The sequence below is a fragment of the Cavia porcellus genome, unplaced genomic scaffold (genome assembly GCF_034190915.1).
Source record: "Cavia porcellus strain 051 isolate PalLab524CR breed Dunkin Hartley unplaced genomic scaffold, mCavPor4.1 scaffold_17, whole genome shotgun sequence".
Lineage (NCBI taxonomy): Eukaryota > Metazoa > Chordata > Mammalia > Rodentia > Caviidae > Cavia > Cavia porcellus.
The window spans coordinates 73,322,527-73,342,396 of NW_026947500.1; the positions used below are offsets into that span (position 1 = coordinate 73,322,527).

General features: G+C 60.3%; 2 protein-coding genes across 3 annotated transcripts; one reads left to right on the top strand and one right to left on the bottom strand.

Annotated features, from left to right (window-relative positions):
- Position 1: 1 nt before the first annotated feature.
- Mfsd12 (major facilitator superfamily domain containing 12) lies at positions 2-7,353 on the bottom strand. Its single transcript, XM_063228891.1, has 10 exons — positions 6,928-7,353; positions 4,088-4,298; positions 3,299-3,440; positions 3,041-3,223; positions 2,476-2,568; positions 2,298-2,390; positions 1,460-1,630; positions 1,287-1,381; positions 291-433; positions 2-187 (listed from the first exon to the last, which is right to left on the bottom strand). The coding sequence occupies exons 1-10, from the start codon at positions 7,226-7,228 to the stop codon at positions 174-176; spliced, it is 1,446 nt and encodes a 481-aa protein (XP_063084961.1). The 5' UTR covers positions 7,229-7,353; the 3' UTR covers positions 2-173.
- A 7,050-nt stretch (positions 7,354-14,403) lies between these two features.
- Hmg20b (high mobility group 20B) lies at positions 14,404-19,505 on the top strand. Of its 2 annotated transcripts, none has more exons than XM_003460821.5 (10): positions 14,404-14,503; positions 14,777-14,832; positions 15,418-15,526; positions 16,017-16,220; positions 17,132-17,252; positions 17,436-17,482; positions 17,605-17,677; positions 17,852-18,067; positions 18,737-18,869; positions 19,031-19,505. In XM_003460821.5, exons 2-10 carry the CDS (start codon positions 14,795-14,797, stop codon positions 19,041-19,043), a joined length of 954 nt encoding a protein of 317 aa, XP_003460869.2. In that variant the 5' UTR covers positions 14,404-14,503; positions 14,777-14,794; the 3' UTR covers positions 19,044-19,505. The 2 variants fall into 2 exon arrangements, with proteins under 2 accessions (XP_003460869.2, XP_013000188.1); XM_013144734.3 differs by having other exon boundaries at positions 14,453-14,481.
- Positions 19,506-19,870: the final 365 nt, after the last annotated feature.

Below are 19,870 nucleotides of genomic sequence, written 5' to 3' on the forward strand. Positions count from 1 at the left end.
GGCTGCCAAGGGGCTGGCACCCCTCGGGACCCTCGCTCCCTGCCCTGGTGCACGGAGGGGTGCCCACGCCATCCTGGAGACAACACCAGGGCCGGGGCCACGGCACGTCCCAGACCTCAGCTCCAGGCTCCGGGGTGTGGTCCCTGCGTCCTCACAGCTGCGGAGCCCTCGGCTCACGGCCGGTCTCCTGGAGAGGGCGGTTGGCGGCGTCAGGGAGCCCCCAGCCCCGGCTCCACCAGCCCCGCCCGGTGCCCGCTCTGTCCTGTGTCTGGGGAGGGGCCGCGACTCACGGTCCTGGCTCCAAAGGCGAAGGCGAATGGGCCAGACCAGCAGGCTGCACAGCGCCAGGGTGGCGGCCACGCCCACGCCGCCCGTCACGGCCACCATGACCCAGTGGTAGAAGTCCACGCAGGCCTTGCAGCACAGCTCCGAGCTGGGGACAGAGGGACGGGGTGAGTGACACCACCCACCCACCCGCCACACGGCCATCCGCCTCCAAGGTCCTGGGCCAGGGTCTCCCTGCCTCTGTCCCCACCTGTCCCTGGCTGCCACCTCGGCCAGCACAGCAGCTTCCCTGCAGCGGCCACCAGGGGGAGCCATGAGCACAGAGCCAGGTCCTCCCTCCCCGGCTCTCAGCCCTGCAGGGCTCCCACCTCCCTGGGGCCAAGGCCAGGGTCCTCCTGCAGCCTGCAGGGCCCTGCACTGCCCGCTGGTCCCCTCCCCACCTCCCCGGCTCCCTCTGATCCAGCCATACAGACCCCTCGCTGTACCTCCACCTCAGGGCTCCATTCTGCCCCAGGGCCTTTGCATGGCTGTGTCTTATACACTGGCCTAAAACTTCCCAACACACCCCTGCTTCCTGTCGGGCAGGCCCAGGCCTCCCTAAGTTGTCCCTTCCCTTCACCAGTCTCAGTCACACGTGCACATTTCCCGAGTGACGTGGCTGGCACCCCCCTCGGCTCCATGAGGTCTGGGGGCCAGGTTGGCTTGGGCTAGGTACCAGGATGGTCCTGGTGCCAACTCTAGAACCCTGCGTGCCTTCACTCTGAGTCCTGTGGTCTCTGTGTCCCCCACATTTGCATAGCATGTCCTCAGGATTCCGCTCACAACAGACTCCATGTTTGCTGACTGAATAAAGGAACTAGGGGGGTAAAGAATGTACGGATCCCCTGTCCTGTGAATCCCTCCAGGGGCTCCCCTGTCTGAGGCTCTGTCCCCTGACCTCCAAGGCTGCCTGGCAGACAGCAGGGGTTCACGGCTCTCCTGATAAGGAAGGGGGGACTCACGGGCAGGGGTGAAGGCTCTGCACGGCCATGACAGCCAGCCCATTGGCCACCTTGTCGGAGAAGCTCATGGCGCCGTACACGAAGGCCCCGCTGTGCTGTGGGACACGGGCAGGGTCAGCGCCAGGCCGCAGGTCCCAGTCCCCGGCCTCCCAGGACCCCGCCACCTGCCCTACCGAGTGGGGGCCGATGAGGTCGGCCGTCATGGCCAGCGAGGTGACCAGGATGGTGGCGCAGCCCGCGCCCAGCAGCACGGCCGCCACGTACACCGCCTCGCCCAGCCGGTCGGTCAGCGCCACCCAGGCCGCGAAGGCCAGAATCACCAGGAGCCCCGAGAAGTAGGTGAGCTGCAGAGGGAAGCCGGGGTGTCAGCCTGGGCCACGCGCCGGGCCTCGGGGTCCCCAGCCTGCTGCCTCCACGCCAACCCCAGCAGGAGAGCAGGACGGTCCCCAAGGAGCCGCAGGAGGAGCTCACGGTGTAGCCCAGGCCGGCCTCGAGCTCACAGCAATCCTCCTGCCTCAGCCTCCCCAGTGTTGGGATGACAGGCGTGCACCACCAGCCCAGTTAGACGTGTGGCTTTCCATGTTCACATGCAAGTAACCCAGGCATGGCTATCTCAAAAACACCGAAAAGTAAGTCTACTAACATGAGAGAAAAACCAGGATTCTGATCCTTGTTCTAAGTTCTTAGCTTAGAACACCCAAGAAAGTTCCGGAACTCTGGATCTCAGAAGACAGGATATAGGATTCTCTTTGCAGTGCTGGGAATCAACCTCAGGGCCTTTGCACTGAGCTACTACATCCCCAGCTCTTTATTATTACTATTGTTATTGTTATTATTTTGAGAGTGTCTAAGTCAAAAGCTGTCCAGGTTGGCCTAGAACTTGAGATCCTCCTGCCTCAGCCTCCCAGGTATGGATCACCACATCAAATTATGATCTAAGATTCTTGACTCTCAGATCCTGGCTTCTCCCAGGCAATGCGCCTGGGCCTCCCCCATCCTCCAGCCACTCACATTCCTCCCGATGCACCTGTTGAGGGGCTTCATGAGGAAGGAGGAGCAGAAGCCACTGAGGTACATCACCAGCGGGATGGTCGCGATAAACCTCTGTCGGGACACAGGTGGTGGGGTTTAGACACAGCATAGGAGTCCGGGGGCAGCCTGTGTCCCTCCCACTGTGTCGTCCACTCACCTTGGGCAGGTGCAAGGAGTAGGTGAGATACATGGCCATGTAGGTCTGGGACAGGTTCACAATGAGCCTTGTGGTCATGTACAAAATGCCCACCTGTGGACAGGAGGAGAAGGGCACAGGGCCTGGCTCTGTGGCCGACAGCTGACCTGATCCATCAGTGGTGACGGCCAGCTGGCCAGGCAGAGAGGAGCCGGGATCAGTGGGTGATTGGTAATGTCTGTCCTGAGAGTGGCCATCAGTGATGAGGATTTTTTTTGTTTGTTTGTTTGTTTTGTCTCTTTGAGACGGGGTCTCGCTATGCGGTTCAGCCCGGCCTTGGGCTCACTGTGTAGCCCAGGCTGGTCTCGAACTCGCAACGATCCTCCTGCCTCAGTCTCCCGAGTGCTGGGTCAGTGATAATCACTGTCCACCCCAAGCAGTGATCTGTGATTGGCTAGTCATGTCTTCCCTGGGCACAGGTGTGGAAAGGGGGGACGTGTGCTGCCTTCCAGCCACGCTGGAGGCCACAGCACCACCACGCAGGGCGCAAGGGTCCCCAGCAGCCCCGTGCGCCCCCACAACATACCTGGTAGAAAGCGGGCTCCCGGAGCCAGTGTTTCCAGAGCAGCAGGGGCCGAGGGTCCAGGGACACCAGGGGACTGTGCTCGTCCGGTTCCTCCACGCGCCTCGGCCGCCGCCGCTCACGGGTGCCGAGGTGGAAGAGCAGCGAGAAGACGGCTCCCACGCCCACCACGGCCAGCGACAGGTTCTGCGGGCCGGGCAGGGGTCAGCGGTGGCCCTCCGGCCCAGGGGGAGCCGGCGTGGCCGACCTGGCCCAGCTTACCCGGAACACGGGCACGTCCTGGACTCCCAGCTGGTCGCCCAGGGCGACGTCCTCGGGGTGCCCCGAGTGTGAGGCCTGGAGGTGCAGCAGCAGCCAGGCGGCCCCGTACACGGCGATGTTGGCCGCCACGGTGAAGGCGTACCTGGGGGAGGGGGCTCCGTGGCCGTGGGTGCCTCGGGCCACTGACCACCAGTGGCCCCGGAAGCCACTGCCTCAGTTTCCCCCTCTGTTCCCCAGACCCCAAGACCGAGAAGCCAGAATGCTCCAGCCGGGACTCTGGAACTCTCCCGAGCTGAGCTGCACGGCTCAGAGCCATCCAGGACGGGGCTGCCGAGGGCGCTCTGACCTCAGTTTCCCTTTTAGGATTGTTTCCTGTAGTACTGAGGCCTGAGCCCCGAGGCACATCACCAGCCCTTCTCATTTTTGAGACACAGGCTCACTCAAATCCAAGTTGCCGGACAGGGCTTGAATTTGGGCCTCAGCCTCCCAGAATGCTGGGACAATAGGCACTCACCACCATAACTGGCCTCAGTGTCCCTTTCTGCAAGTGGAAGCCAGACAACCCCAGAGTCCACAGGAAGGTGGCATTCACTAGGCAAAGTGTGTCCGTATAGATGCCTAGTGTCTGGCCTCAGTCGGGCCCAGCGCCCCTCGGCTGGAGGCTCCTGCAACACTGGGATTGAGGTGCTGGCTGGGGCGCTCTCTGGACTGCATGTTACACGGCCACTGCTGACTGATACACCACCACACACGGCTCCCGTCCCGGCCGCCCTACCCTGCCCGGAGTACCTGAGGGCCGTGAGCTCCACCTTCTCATGGTCACTGGTGACCAGCTCCGGGATGAGGCTCAGATGTGCGATCTGGGTGGCGGCCCAGCCGAACTGGAAGACCACGATGAAGGGCCCGTAGTAGAGGAGCGCGGCCCACTCGGGGGTGGACGCCCCACAGCCCAGGCACGGGCTGAAGATGAAGGGGAAGGACAGCAGGACGCAGATGGTCCCTGCGGTGGGGAGAGGGGCCGTCACATCCTGGGCTCCCCCAGAGCCCAAGGTACCCGGGAGGACAGGCAGGGATCAAACGGAGGCACAGAGCAGCCGGGAACCTGTGCACTTAGCACCACATAGCGGGCTGGGGACCAGGGCAGGGAGACTGAGATCACAGAGCCGGCAAAGCCCTCAGCACCTAGACGGAGCAGGGAAACTGAGGCACAGCACAGGCTACGAGTCCTGAGGTCACAGCCTGCTGCTGCAGGGCCCCCGAAAAAGCCACCCACCCCAGCCACAGCTCCCACCTCCCTCGGGCCAAAGCCTGAGTCTCCTGCAGCCCACAGGGCCCTGCAGCACAGCCCGCCCATCCCTCCACCACCTCCCACTTCCCTCTGCCCCAGCCACACAGGCTCCAGCCTGCTCCTGCACAAAGCTGGCCCCAGGGCCTTTGCACAGCTGTATCCTCCATCTACAGTGTTCTCTTCTTACGTTTTAACAAGGCCAGCTCCCTCACTTCTGAGTGTTGCCCCTCAGAGAAGCCCTGCATGACCAGCCCTGTCACTTGCACCCCCCTCTGGCCCCGGGCACCCAACCACGTGGGCCCTGCTGTCTCCTTTGAAGCCCCTAGCACATCCTGAACTTCTGTCTAAAGTCCGCTCTCCTGCTTCCCCGCCAGACAGCAGGCTCCCTGGGTGGGTGAAGGGCTCTGAGTCCTGTCTGCCTCCCGGCACTTAGCAACCAAACTTGGGCCTCCCATCTGCATCCCTGAAGTGTTCTATTGCCCCATTTCCTAGCCGGGGAAACTGAGGCATACTAAGAGGCAGCGTGCTGAGAATCCAGCCTGCTTGGCGGACCCTGAACCGGGATCCCCCCCCCCCCCGCCAGCATGGAAGGCTCACAGCTCTCCCAGGAGCTCCAGCCAGAGCCCCTGCAGCTAGACTTCCGCCCCCCACGCCTCCTCGCTCCCGCGGAGCTGACCTCACCCCACCCCGCCCCGCCCCCTGCAGCCGGGATGGAGAAGTGAAACCGGGCCCCCACACCATGCTCTTTACAGCCACCAGGTTCTCTGGAACCAGCAGCAGCTGCCTCCAGGCAGATTTCTGGGGCCTGGAGGTCGTGCTGGGGCAGGATGTGCTGTGAACTCTGTCAGGAAAACGTGCCTCTACCGCCACATTCCAGCCTGCTGCCCTCTGTGGCCGCCCGGTTAACCATTGTCCAGGCCGGCCTGGCTGGCTGGGGCCTCTCCACAAGCGGCCTTGCCCCTCTGAGCATCCATTTCTGTTTCCACTGCTTAGAACACTGCACCCTGCCGACTCCAACTCACTCTAAAAACCTCAAAGCTAACATGCCCTCTTTGCAGCTCACCCTCACCATCTGGCCCAGTCCACAGCGGATCAGTGTGGCTGAGAGGAGCCTCCAGGTTGGCAGGGGCCCTGGGGGGCTCACTAAGGGACACTGGAAAAGAGTCGGTCTCCCTGCCCAGACTCGGGGTAGGAGGCCATGGTGATCCCTCATCACTAACTCCAGCCTCACAACAGGCTGCCCTGTCCTGGCTTCTTCTCGCAGAGGGTCTCCCTGTGCCCATGTCAGAGGTGTGTGAGGGGATCAGGTGAAGGCGCCACCCCCGCCCTGCACACAAACGCAGCTCATCTGCAGGCCCCCTGTGGGCCTGTCCGCCTAGGCACTGGGTCCCCGAGCCTCAGGGCCAGGCAGGCAGATCCTAACTCAGTGCCTTTGCACGTGCAGCACACCGTCCCAGGGATATCAAGCAGCCTGACCCAAGTGACAGCTCCTGCATCTGTCTCCTCTGGCAACTGTCACCAAACTTCCCCAGGCGCAAGCAAGGTGACCTGCTATGCTGCTCCCGAGGGGGGACTCTGGATGCAAAGGCGCCCCAGGACAAACAACCACAGGCTGGAATCCTAGGAGCGGGCAGGGCTCCTGGCCCTGCTCCTGAAATGCCCTGCAAGCCCGGGATGCCAGGATGCGGCAGGCTAATCTGGAGACACTGTGGCCACTTTATCAGGGCTTTGGGGCCAGGATGACCCAGCCCACTCTCGTGACTCCCTTCTCCTTAACCTCAGCCCCAGATCCCACTGTGGTCGGATACAAAGGGAAAAAGGCACCAACCCCGCCATGGCCACCCAGCCCAAACCCCACCTCCAGGCAGCACCCCAAAGCCTCCAAACCCCCAGAAGCCCAACACTGGGCCGGACTGGGGTGCAGGCAGGGCGGGCACTGGGGAGTCCCGAGCTGTCCTGTCAGGCAGAAGTGAAGGACGGACGGACAGCAGCCTCCACCCAGAGAGGGTGAGGGTCAGGATGCCCCAAACTCAGCCGGACAGACAGACAGACGGAGGGGACTCCCACCGGTCACTGACGGCCTCCGGGCAGCCAGACAGGCCGGGCCACGGGCTGCGCTGCGGGGAGGGGCGCCAGGGGGCGCCGGGCGGCTCAGAGATGGAGGAGCTGAGCCCCCAGCAGGGGGTGGGGATCACAGCACAGACAGACAGACGGACAGACAGACAAGAAGGGTCGGATGGCCGGGCAAAACGACAGAGGGCGAACTCGGGTCATCGATGGGCAGAGAGGGGCTGAGCCGGCGGGACGGACGGACGGACAGACGGACGGGGGAGGGCCTCACCCGCCAGGTGCCAGGCCTTGCGGGGCCCGTAGCGCGCGCAGCGCCCCCCGGCGGCGCGGTCGGCCTCGTAGCCCACGAGCGGCGTGCACAGCCCGTCGGCGACCTGGCCGAGCAGCAGCAGCAGCCCGGCGCCGCGCGAGCTGTAGGCGCGCACCGAGTGCAGGTAGAGCAGCAGGTAGGTGAACCACATGGAGGCGCACAGGTCGTTGAGGAAGTGGCCCACGGCGAAGCTCAGCCGCGCCGCCAGCGACAGCGGCCGCGGGGGCGCCCCCGCCCCGGCCCCCGGGGGTCCCGGCCCCATGGCGGGGCGATGGCGACGTCCCCGGACAGCCCCGGGCCCCGCGCCGCCCTCCGCTCGCTCCCCGCGCCGCTGTCTTCCCCGCGACGCCCCGCGACCTCCTATGAGGCCGCGAAGCCCGCGGGCCGGGTCATTGCGGTCCGAGAGGGGCGGGGCGGCGGCAGGGAATCCCGGAGAGCGGCGGTCACCTCCGCCAATGGTAACCGCGCGCTGGGACACGACAGCCAATCATCAAAAGAAGGGCGTGGTCTCGAAAACAGCCGGGCCGCCAAGCTGGGCGTCCGCGCGGTCTTAGAGCGGGTTGGGTACGCCTGGGGCTCGCGGGACCCTGGGCCGAACTGGGTCCATCAACACTGCGCACAGATCTGGGGGCGCAAATAGACAAGTGAGCACCCGGCCGCCCACCCAGACTCCAGTCTCCAAGCCCGGCCATTGCGGCTCGTCCGCAGCTTGAGGAAGTCTGACTCGGGCCGGGGAGGATGGGGTGTATTTGGGTGTGGGTGGTGGGGACAGCGTCTGCGCTTGCCTCGGGGTCCGCCGACTTCCTGGCCCCAAGAGACCCAATGGGAGTCCGCCAGGACGTATTACCACTAATTAATTAGCTATTACAGTAACAGCAGGGCTCCGGTTGTAACACCTGCTGAGTTTTAACGAGCCAGGCGATGCCAGGCCATGCCAGGCGACCTCACCCGGTTTCTGGGCGGTGATGCAGGGCCCGCGGGTAGTAAGGCGTGCGGGCTGCTCCGCGTCACCGTCCTCCGGAGTGTGTCACCCGACCAGCCAGGCTGCAAGGCGGCCAGACGGGGTGCACGCCCTTCCCATTGCCAGGCCACACTCAAACTGTCAGTCTGGAGCACAAATCCCGGAGTCTACACCCGCCCGGCCTCACCGTCTCCCAGCCATCCCGCGGGGGACAAGTCCCTTAACTGCACAAGGATCTCGGTTTTCCCGGCTCTAGAACGGGTACAGTGTATGTTTAAAAAGTTATAGAACTGACCCAGCATGGTGGTGCAGGCCTGTAATCCCAACACTTGGGAGGCTGAGGCAGGAGGATCTTTGCGAGTTCGAGACCAGCCTGGGCTACAAAATGAGCCCAAGGCCAGCCTGAGCTGCATAGCGAGACCCTGTCCCAAAGAGACAAAAAAAAAAAAAAAAAAAAAAACATAAAATACATAATAGTAATAAAGTATAAAATGAAGGGAAGGCTGATGTGTTCTGTGTGAAGGCCCTGGGTTCAAATCCCAGTACTGAGGGGAAAAAAATCTATTATTGGCTGATTGAATAGTATAAATTTAGACAGGAGCTAACAAAGCGACACATGTCTGTAATTTCCAGCACTCTGAGGGGCTGACGCAGGAAGATGCAGAGTTTGAGCCCAGCCTGGGCAACTTAACAGCTTAGGAAAATCTTAAAAAAGAAGAGCTTGGGAGACCGCACGTGTTTCTATGAAACAGGGTTTCAAACAGATGCAAAGGAGCTGGGGGTGTAGCTCAGCAAACAGTGTCTGCCTGGCAAGTGCAAGGTCCTGAGTTGGATTCCTGATACCAAAAAAATAAATAAATAAAAAACAAAACAAAACAAAAAATAAAAAAGGTGGAAGGCCTGGTTGGGAGGCTGAGGCAGGAGGATCTCTGGAGTTTGAGGTCAGCCTGGCCTCCATAGCAAAACACTGTCTAAAAAAAAAAATCAGAAAGGGGATTGACTCTGAAGGGCAGTGACCTCCCTGGGGGAGAAGACAGATAAGAAGAACTGACCTCCGTGGAGAGATATGGGGAAAGATAAGAGTCTCATTATCTCCTGTTGTGGGTCCGCCTGGCCTCTGGACCTTGAGAAATAACGCTCGCTAGCTAGCTGTAGCTTCTCTGGCAGAAGCAGCTGCCCCTGCCCTCCCCCAAAGCCAGGAGGAGAGGGGAGGCCCACGCTCCTGTCGCCTTCGACTCCCTTCACGGAACACTTGCTGGCCGGTTCACAGCGGGAGAACTGAGGGTCAGCCAGGGCAAGGGGGCAGCCCAGGACTTGAACTCTGCTCCCGCCCTGAGTCCAAGATGGGTGTCCTGGAGGCAGAGGCCCCCCCTTGGGCTGGAAGCACACAGCCTGGCTGTCCCCTTTTTCCTCAGTCAGTGTCCCAGGAACACCGAAGGGGCCTTTTGGGGGTCACTCGCAGCACAGGTGGGGGCTGCCTGGGCTCTGATGTCACCGCCTGGCCCTGACTTGGTGGGTGTGCCAGGGATAATAAACCCAGCCTGGCTCCGGGGTCAAGGGCAGAGCAGAAGCCTCCATGCCAGCCCTCTGGGAGGCCGAGGCAGGAGGGTGACAGGTTTGAGCTGAGCCTGGGCAACTTCGTGACTCCGTGAGACCCTGTTGTAAGGTGAAAAATTAAAAGGCTGGGGACACGGCTCAGGGAGGAGGCCCTGGCTCCCCCTGGGATGAGCAGGATGGAGCTCTCTGGCCCTGGGTTCTCCCCCCTCCTCCATCCTGCACTGGGGCCTGGAGGGTCACCTGGCCTTCGGACATCAGGCCAGGGCAGGGGCACAGCGCTGCATGAAAAGTCCCAGGCTGGGGAGAACAGTTTACACTAAGTGCCTGGGGCAGCCGAGCACTCGTGGCCTGGGAAGGGGGAGGTGGGGAGGGTTTGGGTGAAGATCAGAGAGAGCCCAGGAGACGGGGGCAGCCAGGAAGGACAGATCAATGCCCAGCCCTCCGGGAAGGACAGGCGGTCGGACAGATCGGCTTGGGGTCCAGGCAGATCCTGGCAACCTTTGATGTCCCCAGAGCGTCCCAGCCACACCGGACGCCAGGCGCACGCGTCCCCCTGCCCTGCCGGGGATCGGATGTCCTGGTGGCCACTGTCCAGCCTCAGGGTGTGGGAGCTTTGCTTTGATGCTCTCTGGCCCAGGCCCGGTGATGGAAGAGAAGAGGGGGATGTTCTGAGACTTCTCAGAAACTCCCTCAGATCTGAGAGTGGCCTTGGGGTGGTTCCGGACAGGACCACACCAGCCAGCACTTGGGAGGCTGAGCAGAAGGATTGCTACAGTTTTGAGGTCAGCCTTGGTGACACTGTGAGCTCAAGCCCAGCCCGAATTATAGAGTGAGACCACATCTCCAAAAACTAAACAGAGCAAAAGCTGTTGGGCAAAGAAGCACAAACCTGTCTTCTCAGTATTCCGGGAGGCTGAGGCGGGAGGATCCCAAGTTCAAGCCCAGTGAGGTGTTCCTGCTTGCCTGCTGCAGGAGCAGGCTTTCTAGGAGAAAGGCCATTGAGCGCAGAGGGCAGAGGACAGGTGACTGCCTGCAGCCATAATAAAAAACAAAACAGGATCACGGGATCACACATGTTTTATGGGCCCACACACGCGTGCACAAACGCAGACACGCACGTGCCCCTGTGCGTGCATTTGTGGCAGGTGGGACCAGCTCCCTGCTCCCCCCATCCAAAAAGAAAAAAAACTAAACAAAATCCCCGGCGCGGGCCCAGGACTCAGGGCTCAGTCTGTGACCTTATTTGGAAGCAGGGTCCCAAGGATGGAATTAGCAACCATGAGGTCATCAGGGTTGGGCCGATGTGCTGTGACCTCGTGCTTAGGAAAAGGGGAAATTTGGACACAAATGCCGGGCAGATGTCATCTGCAGAGGGAGACAGAAGAGGTGACGCTTCCAAAGCCAGGAATCCGCAGGAAGGTCGGTGGCCGCCCCAGAAGGACGGCCCTGCCCTGCAGAAGTCTATTGTTCTTAGCGCCGCCCCCAAAGCCAGCGCTGTTGCATTTGTTTCTGTGGTGCCGGGGGTGGAACTGGGTTCCCCCACCACGCACCGGGCCGCTCACCACTGGGCCTCGTGGAGCCAGAAAGACTTTTTTTTGCTTTTTGTTTTGTTTTGAAACAGGGTCTCGTGGTGCAACCAGGGCTGGCCTTGAACTCGTGGCGATCCTCCTGCCTCAGCTTCCTGAGTGGGGAGCTCACAGGCTTGCGCTACCAGGCCTTCATCAGAAACAAGCTGATAATAATATGATGGAGAGATGGTGGTCTTAGCTGGACCTGTTTAATTTTGTACAAGTGACATGGATTTGTGAATTATTTGCATAACAAAAATTAATTTTAAAAAAACAGGAAATGCGAGGCAAACATTATTAATGACTGTACACATTGCTAGGGCTGGAATTTTTTTTCTTGCTAAGGTCTGAACCCAAGGCTTTCTGAGCTTCTCCCCCAGGCATTTTTACTTTTTGAGATAAGATTTTACTAAGTCACTGACTTGTCTAGATTGGCTGGGGATTTGGGAGCCTCCTGCCTCAGCCTTCCTGAGTGCTGGGATCCAGGCATATACTACCACTCCTGGCTGGTTTACTCTTGATGATTTCAAACTCTAAACACCTTCAAGTGAATCATAAAAATTCATGGAGAAGTGCTAACATAAAATGTATGGGGCGTGGTGGTGCACCCCAGTACCCCGGGCACTCATGTGGGAGGATCCTGAGAGTTCAGGGCCAACCTGGGCCACACGGTGAGAGCCTGTCTCAAAAATAAGTCGAGCCTATATGGTAGTGCCGCTGGGAGGCTGAGGCAGGAGCATCCCCATGAGTTCAAGGGCAATCGGGGTTACATAGTGAGACCCTGCCTCAATGGTGAGCAAAAGAAATTCATGAATATCTGCTCTAAACCCGGTGCCTGCCTAGGGCACAAAAGAACACTGCCCTTCCTGAGAGTTGTGGGCGGAGGCTGTGGCCACCAGCTGTGCCTCGTGGGGGCTGTTTGTTCTGGGAAGGCTCTGTGTCACCGTGAGGGTGTAGATTGTGTGATCTGATAAATGTCTCCATGCTCCAGGGGGTCACTCAGGGTCTGAGATGGGACAAGTGATTGCCAACACAGGTCCTTGGTTTCGCTAGAAGGGACAAAGTGGGCCTTTTTGAACCTCCTGTTCCCTCAGGCTCATTAAGACAAACTCCAGGCCACCTTCAAAACCCACACCGAAGCCAGGCAGCATGTTTCAGGCCTGTTGTCCTAGCTGCTTGGGAGGCTGAGGCAGGAGGATCACAGGTTTAACTTAGTGACTGAGACTTTGTCTCAAAAAATAAAAATAAAGAAGGGCTGGGGTGTGATCTGACCGCAGGGCCAACCCCCAATACCACAAAAACACAAAACCAAAAAGCAGTAAGCCCAACTCGGAGCCCAGAGCTGTGCTCCGTGGTGAGTGCTGCATACACAGCGGGCCGGGTTCCATCCTGAGTGCCAAACCTGACACACAAGTCCACTGCAGACTCCGTCCTTTAGTCTGATTGATTGATTGATTGATTGATCGATCCATGGTCTTTTTTTTTTTTTTTTAAGACAGGGTCTCACTATGTAACCCAGGCTGGCCTAGAACTTGTGGCCAGCCTCCTGCCTCAGCCTCCCAAGTGCTGGGCTTACCATGCCTGGCTAAAACTCACTTTTTGTTTGTTTGTTTTCGTTTGGTTTGGTTTGATTTTTGAGACAGTCTCACTACCTAGTTTAGGCTGGTTTTCAATTGACTATGTGGCCCAGGCTGGGATTTAACTTAAGATCCTCCTGCCTCAGCCTCTGAGTGCTGAGATGTCATTCCACTCCACCTATAATTCACTTTTTTTTTTTTTTTTTTTTTTTTGTCTTTTTGAGACAGGGCTTCACTGTGCAGTTCAGGTTGAACTCACTTTGTAGTCCAGGCTGGCCTTGAGCTCACAGCGATCCTCCTGCCCCAGCCTCCCGAGTGTATACCACCATGCCCAGTTTAAAACTCACTTCCTTTGTGTGGGAAAGCCCCTGAACCATGGTACCCTGCACCAGGACAGGGTAGTTTCTATGGCAACAGCAGCTGTGTCAATCAAGTCAAAGAGGCGGGCCTGGAGAAAGGGCTTTCCCCAGACTCCCAGGACTTCTCTCCTACCTTCTTTCCCACTGGTGCAGAGAGAGAGAGAAAGCAGATGTGGGCAATCATAGAGCCAATTAAGCAACAGAGCAGAGTCTGGAATCCGGGTCTGTCAAGATTCCAGAATGAGCTGCTCTTCTTCAGCCCTGGACCACGTCACTGAAAAACAAGTTTAAGCCAGACGTGGTCCAGGAGGATTGAGGAGAGTTCAAGGCGAGCTGGATCACATAGCAAGATCCTTTCTCAAAACTAAAACAATATAAAAAGCAAGCGAGCAAGCAAGAAAAAGAATTTCCAGACTGTTTGGCAGAGCAGTTGTTTCTTAGAAATTTACAAAATTTCTTCATGCGTATATTCAATGACTGACTAAAAAAACCCCACTTTTTAATCCACTTTATGAGGTCAGCATAACCCTGATACTAAAACCTTAAAAAAAAAAAAGCATCAGGAAAGAAAAATTAGGCCAGACTTGGTGGTGCACACCTGCCATTCCAGCACTCAGGAGGCTGAGGCAGGAGGATCCTCAAATTCAAGCCCTGTATGAGCATCTTAGTGAGACCCTGTCTGAAACACACCCCCCCAACCCCATGTCTCAAACCTGCTTGGAATGGCTGCGTGGAGCTCATTGGGAAAGCGCTGGGTTTAGCCCTATCATCTTTTCCCAAATGCTCCCAGCCCCGGCCTGATCCACACCTCGTCTGGGCTTTGCAGCCTCTCTGGCTCTCCGAGCTGAACATCGTGGTAAGTGAATGTACCCACTGCACAGAACAGAAAGCAGAGGCTCTGTAACTGGAAGCCCCAGGGGCAGAGCTGGGCGAGCCGCCTGGGATTCTGTTGAACAAATAACTGGAAACTCCTCCCTGAAACCCAGCGTTCGCTGGATGCTAACAGGTTCACCTGGCTCTCCTATAGGCTGCTGACTCTGGACGTTAACTCCATCCCTAGCAACCTAAGTCTGTTCCCATAGCAACCAAGGCGGGGCTCGACCCGGAGTTGCAGGTTCCCCAGATGCTGAGGGGCGGGGACTCTCGCCTCTCGGGGAGGAGGAGTCCGCACAGAGCCTACTGGCCCCTTAAGAGGCTCCACCCGGCGAGGCATCCAAGTGTGCGGGATTGGTCCAGAGAGCGGCCGAGCGCAGCCGAACTTGACGCACCGCCAGACTTCTTCCCTCCTGCCCGCCCACGCGGCTCCGAAGCCTCTCAGCCAATCACCGCTGGGCGCGCCGTTTCTCATCTGCATGACCACGCCCTAAAAGGAGACCTCATCCAATAGTGTCACTCGCGGAGGAGGTGATTAGCATGCTGGAGGCGGGCAGGGGCGGAGCAGCCGGCAGGGGCGGGCTCAGGGCGGTTGGTTGGCGCGTCGCCGCAGTGGAAAGGTCCGGGAAAGTTTCTTTGGAGGTGAAAACAGCCGGGGAACTCGGGGCCCCACGAGGGGAACAGGGGCGCGGGGGTCCCAGAGACAGGGCAGGGTCCTTCGGGCACGGGGGGAAGGAAGCTTGTCCCGCCATCCCGTGGGGTGATCGTCCAACAAAGGATTCTTGGGGCGCCCGCCTACGAGGGCGTCCCCGCCCCCGGATCCGGCCCCCCGGGAGCCCCGGGCCCGGCATTCGGGCTCCCGGTCGGGGAGGGGAGTTCGGGGCGCCCGCATCGCAGCCCGCTTCTGTGTTTCAGATCCGGCCCGGTGCGGCCATGTCCCACGGCCCCAAGCAGCCTGGCGCGGCCTCCGTGTGAGTGCGCCCCCCCACCTCGCACCTCAGAGTCTCGTCCCTGGCACACTGGATCAGGGAACCCCAGGGTGCATGTCCCGGACCCCCGCTCCAGCCCACGTCACAGGCACCCTCAAGCTGGATTAGATCAGGGGTCCCCACGGTGCTTCCCCGACACCCTATCTCCCAGGCTCTAGGCTCCCAGCCTGGATCAGGGGGGTCTTCGCAGCCCTGTCCTGTACCCCAGTTCTCACATCAGGGTCTTGATCCCTATTAGCCTGGGTCAGGGGGTTTCCAGTATTCCAAAACCCTGTCTCAACCTGCACCCCAAGATCTTGACCTCCCCTATCTAGATAGGGGTCCTTGCCCCCCCAGAGCCCATTCCACGGCCCCCAGTCGAGGGCTCCAGTCCCTCCTAGGACCCCTGACTGTCGACCCCGATGCTGGCATCTCGACCCCTGCATCCCAAACCCTCAGACCTCGCCATCCCCGGACTTGCGCTCCCCCCTCTCAGCTCGGCGTCGGTGGTCTCTGAACGCTAAGCGTGGGCGCAGGGGCAGGGAAGGCTCCAGGGATGGGAGTGACCCTGGTGTATCACGGTCCCAGGTCGGCGGGCAGCAAGGCTCCGGGCCCACACGGGGGCTTTGTGGTGGCTGTCAAGCAGGAGCGTGGCGAGGTCCCGCGGGCAGGCGACAAGGGCTCCCACGAGGAGGAGGTGAGTTTCGGTCCCCAGCCTTGAAGGCCCTTCCTCGACTATATTTGAACTTCATGTGACCCCACCACAGCCGCTGATTTCTGGAACCGAGCAGAGATTCCACTCACCCTGCCAGATGCCACGCCCCTCATTGGCCCGGCTTGCTCCCAGTGTGGGCCCCGCCCACATATCAGCCGTGGCTCCTCCCACTGGGCAATGCTCACCTCTTGTTGCGCAGCACCCACCCACCCCCCGCAAGAAGCCACACCCACGGGCCAGAGGTCACGCCCACAAACCCAACCTGCGCACTATTGGCCTCTGCCTGCTTCTAGTATCGGGCCCCCTCATCTTGCCAGGGACCCCATTGCTAATTTCCCAGGGCCTGATCCCTGATCAGACCACACTCCAGCCTTCCCGCCCAGCCCCACCCACGCACCCAAGGCCCCTCCGCAGCCCCCCAGGCCCGCCCCAGCCCTCAAGCCCCACTCAACCAGGCAGCCTGATTCTGCAGCCTGTAAAGAAACGAGGCTGGCCGAAGGGCAAGAAGCGGAAGAAGATTCTGCCGAATGGACCCAAAGCACCAGTCACGGGCTATGTGCGCTTCCTGAACGAGAGGCGGGAGCAAATCCGCACGCGCCACCCGGACCTGCCCTTCCCGGAGATCACGAAGATGCTGGGCGCCGAGTGGAGCAAGCTCCAGCCTGCGGAGAAGCAGGTGGGGACGACAGGGCTGCTGAGCCCTGATCGAACACCCCCACACACAGCCAAAGCCCCCCTACGTCAGGAACGAAGGGTTCACCTTCAGCCTGGAGAAGATCGCCCAGAGGCCACATCCTGATGGGCAATAGTTAGCAGTGGGAGACAAGAGAGCTAAAAAAACCTGCACGACCAATGACAGGTCTAAGGCAGGCATGGTGGCACACGCCTGGCACCCAGCACTCTGGGAGGCTGAGGCAGGAGGATTCCAAGTTTCAGCCCAGCCTGAGCGATTTAGTGACTTAGCAGCATTGTGTCAAAAAAAAATTTTTTTTTCTTTTTTTTTTATCGGTACCGGGGATCGAACTCATGACTGCCTGCTTGCAAGGCAGGCACTTATGCCACTGAGCTAAACCCCCAGCCTCCCCCCCCAAAAATTTTCTTTTGGAAACAGTGTCACATTATAGTTCAGGCTGACCGTGAACTCAGTGCCTGGCCCTCAAACTCATAGAGATTATCCTGCCTCAGCTTCCTGAGTGCTAGGGTTACAGGGTGTGCTACAACACTGGGTTTCAAAGGTGAAAAATTTTTTATCTCATGTTTTGGTTTTTTGAGAAAGAGTCTCACTAGGTAATTCAGGCTACTGGCCTAGAACTTGTGTGGTCCAAGCTAGGCTGGTCTCCAACTCTCATAGATCATCCTGCTTCAGCTTCCAGAGTGCTTGACCACACTCCTGTGCTACCATGCCAGCAGGGGCAAGATTTTTTTTTTAAAGGTCTGGGTGTGCAGCTCAGTGCAAAGGACTTTTGTTCAGTCCTCAGCACCGTAAATAAAGTAGCAAGGCACTAAAGAAACCTATAGAACAATCCCATACGGGTTTGCGCCTGCTGCGAGTGTACCAGTCTCTGAGAGCTGCTCCCCGCCCCACAGCGGTACCTGGACGAGGCGGAGAGGGAGAAGCAGCAGTATATGAAGGAGCTGCGGGCCTACCAGCAGTCGGAGGCCTACAAGATGTGTACCGAGAAGATCCAGGAGAAAAAGATCAAGAAAGGTGGGGGGGTCGGAGCCCAGCCAGGTGGGACTCACCTCGAGCAGAGCAGCCCCTCCAGGCAGGCACAGAACCCAGCAGGAGGAGAGTCCCAGAAAGACCCGGGAAGGCCAGGGGAGGGGCCGGGTGCAGAGGGTGGCCCTGGGGACCCGAGAGGCTAACTCTGTCTCCCCTCCTGCCCCCCAGAGGACTCGGGCTCAGGGCTCCTGAACACGCTCCTGAACGGACACAAGGTAGGGGAACAGCTGGGGCAGCTGGCCGTGTCTGCCCACGAGTCCCTCCCTCCCAGGCTCGGGGCCTCCGGGGGGTGTGGCTGCCCCCTGCCAGACACTGCCACCTGCTCCCCTTGTCCCAGGGTGGGGACTGCGATGGCTTCTCAACCTTTGATGTCCCCATCTTCACCGAAGAGTTCTTGGACCAAAACAAAGGTGAGGCGATTTTGGGGACCAAGGGGAAAGGAGGGTTCACCTCCAGAACCCAGGCGCCAGCTTCTGCCCTGGGAGGTGGAGGAAGCGGAGGGCTCAGGGATGCAGGGCAGGCCGGGTCGAGGGGCGCGCGGGTCTCTCCCGTCCCTCCCACCCCACCCTCTCCCCGGCCCGCAGCGCGGGAGGCGGAGCTGCGACGCCTGCGGAAGATGAACGTGGCTTTCGAGGAGCAGAACGCCGTGCTGCAGCGGCACACGCAGAGCATGAGCAGCGCGCGCGAGCGCCTGGAGCAGGAGCTGGCGCTGGAGGAGCGGCGGACGCTGGCCCTGCAGCAGCAGCTCCAGGCCGTGCGCCAGGCGCTCACCGCCAGCTTCGCCTCCCTGCCGGTGCCCGGTGAGCCCCGCCCCCTGCTCAGTTGGGCCCCGCCCCAGCACGAGTACCGCCCCCTCCGCTGTAGCCGGCAGTGGCCACGCCCCCACGAAAAGCTCCGCCCCTGTCAGGCCTTTTCACTTACCCCGCCTCCTTGAGCTGACTCGAGCCTTGTCCCCGGATAGCCCCGCCTTTATTCCCGAGCCCCACCCCTTCCCTCAGCCGCGCCCTTTCATTCGCTCCGCCTCCTCCAGTTTTCTCTAGCCCCGCCCCCAGCTTCAGGCCCCGCCCCGCCTGGCAGCATTGAGTGAGCTGACCACGCCTTCCCCCCAGTCGCTCTACAGCGTCCCCACTGTGCAGCCCTCAAGGCCCATCCCCATCCGGCTTCAGAACCCCGTCCCCGCCTACCTGATCTGTCCTAGCCCAGAGCTTCCTCCCTCATCCTGACGCCTTCCTGCCCATCCGCTGACCCCCTTTTCCCCCAGACCACATGCGGGGGTCCCCCTCTGGTCCCCATCCTTCTCCTCACCCTGCTGTTTCATCCAGGACTCCATCCCGGCCCTGGACACGCACCCCCAGCCTGAGCACCACCCGTCCTTCTCCCCATGGCCTGGGCACTCAGGATGCTATCCTCTACTGAACCCTGGGGTCCCCCTTCTGCTGGCTGACTCCCCACCCCGTGGCCTCCCACAGGCACAGGCGAGACCCCGACCCTCAGCACCCTGGACTTCTACATGGCCCGGCTGCACGGCGCCATAGAGCGTGACCCCGCGAGGCACGAAGGCCTCATCCTGCGCATCAAGGAGATCCTGGCCCAGGTTGCCAGGTGCGTGGTGCAGCCGCCCGGGGTTCCAGTGGCCACCGCGCCTGGGGCGTAATGGAGGGGCTGCCCTGGGATCGCTAGTGCGGGGAGTATGGCCTCGAGGGTGCCCAGGCCGGCCCTGGTGGAGGATGCTGGGGATCACTGTCAACCCCCCACTTTTACAGCGAGCATCTGTAGGGCCAGGCGCCCGCACATCCGAGGAGCAGCGCTGCGCTCGGCCCTCCCGATGCCCGGCCGATGGAGGAGAGGCTGGGGGTCCACCCTTTGGGGCCAGGCCCCATCCTGCACCTTGGGGGCTTCAGCCCCCCTAAAAGTAAATCTCTACAGCACCCCTTCAGCTTTCAGCCTTCCCAGCCCAGAGGAGCACTGGAGAGAAACCTATCAGCCTTGGGTCACAGGGCCCGAGGGACCCCCAGCCCGAGCAGGCACAGGGCCGGCAGCACATGCCCCATGGGCAGGGCTGCCTGGGGCTCCCGTGCACCCCCAGAACTGTATGCTGGGTGGCAGCTCTCGGCCCCAGCAGGGCCTGGGGAGGGGCCTGACCGCCCCCCAGCCCAGCTGAGCGACTCTTACAGAGCAGATAATTCCCACTGCTCAATCCGGACTTTTAAATAAAAACTCACAGAATTTGCTTTTTGAGCTGGTGGGTGTGGTTTGTTGGTGTGGATGAACCCATGACCCCGTCTCAGCCCCGCTGGGACCCGAGGTCTGCTTTCTCCCATCAGAGATGGGGAAACTGAGGCCCACGCTTGGCTGCATTCTCAGTGAGGCGGGGACCTGGGTCTCCTCGCCCTTCGGGGGCCTGAGGCTGGTGGGGAGGGAGGGCTTGGCCACCGTGTACCCTTCACACTTTTCCGGCTGGGGTTAGGAATCTTTCCCAGCAGTCGACGTCCACAGAGCAGAAGGCTCAGAGCCACTCGGGGTGTTTACCGCTGTGTAGCCAATCACTACAATTCCAGCATTTTCCTGTTGCTGCAAGAAATAAACCCACGGCCCGGGGATTT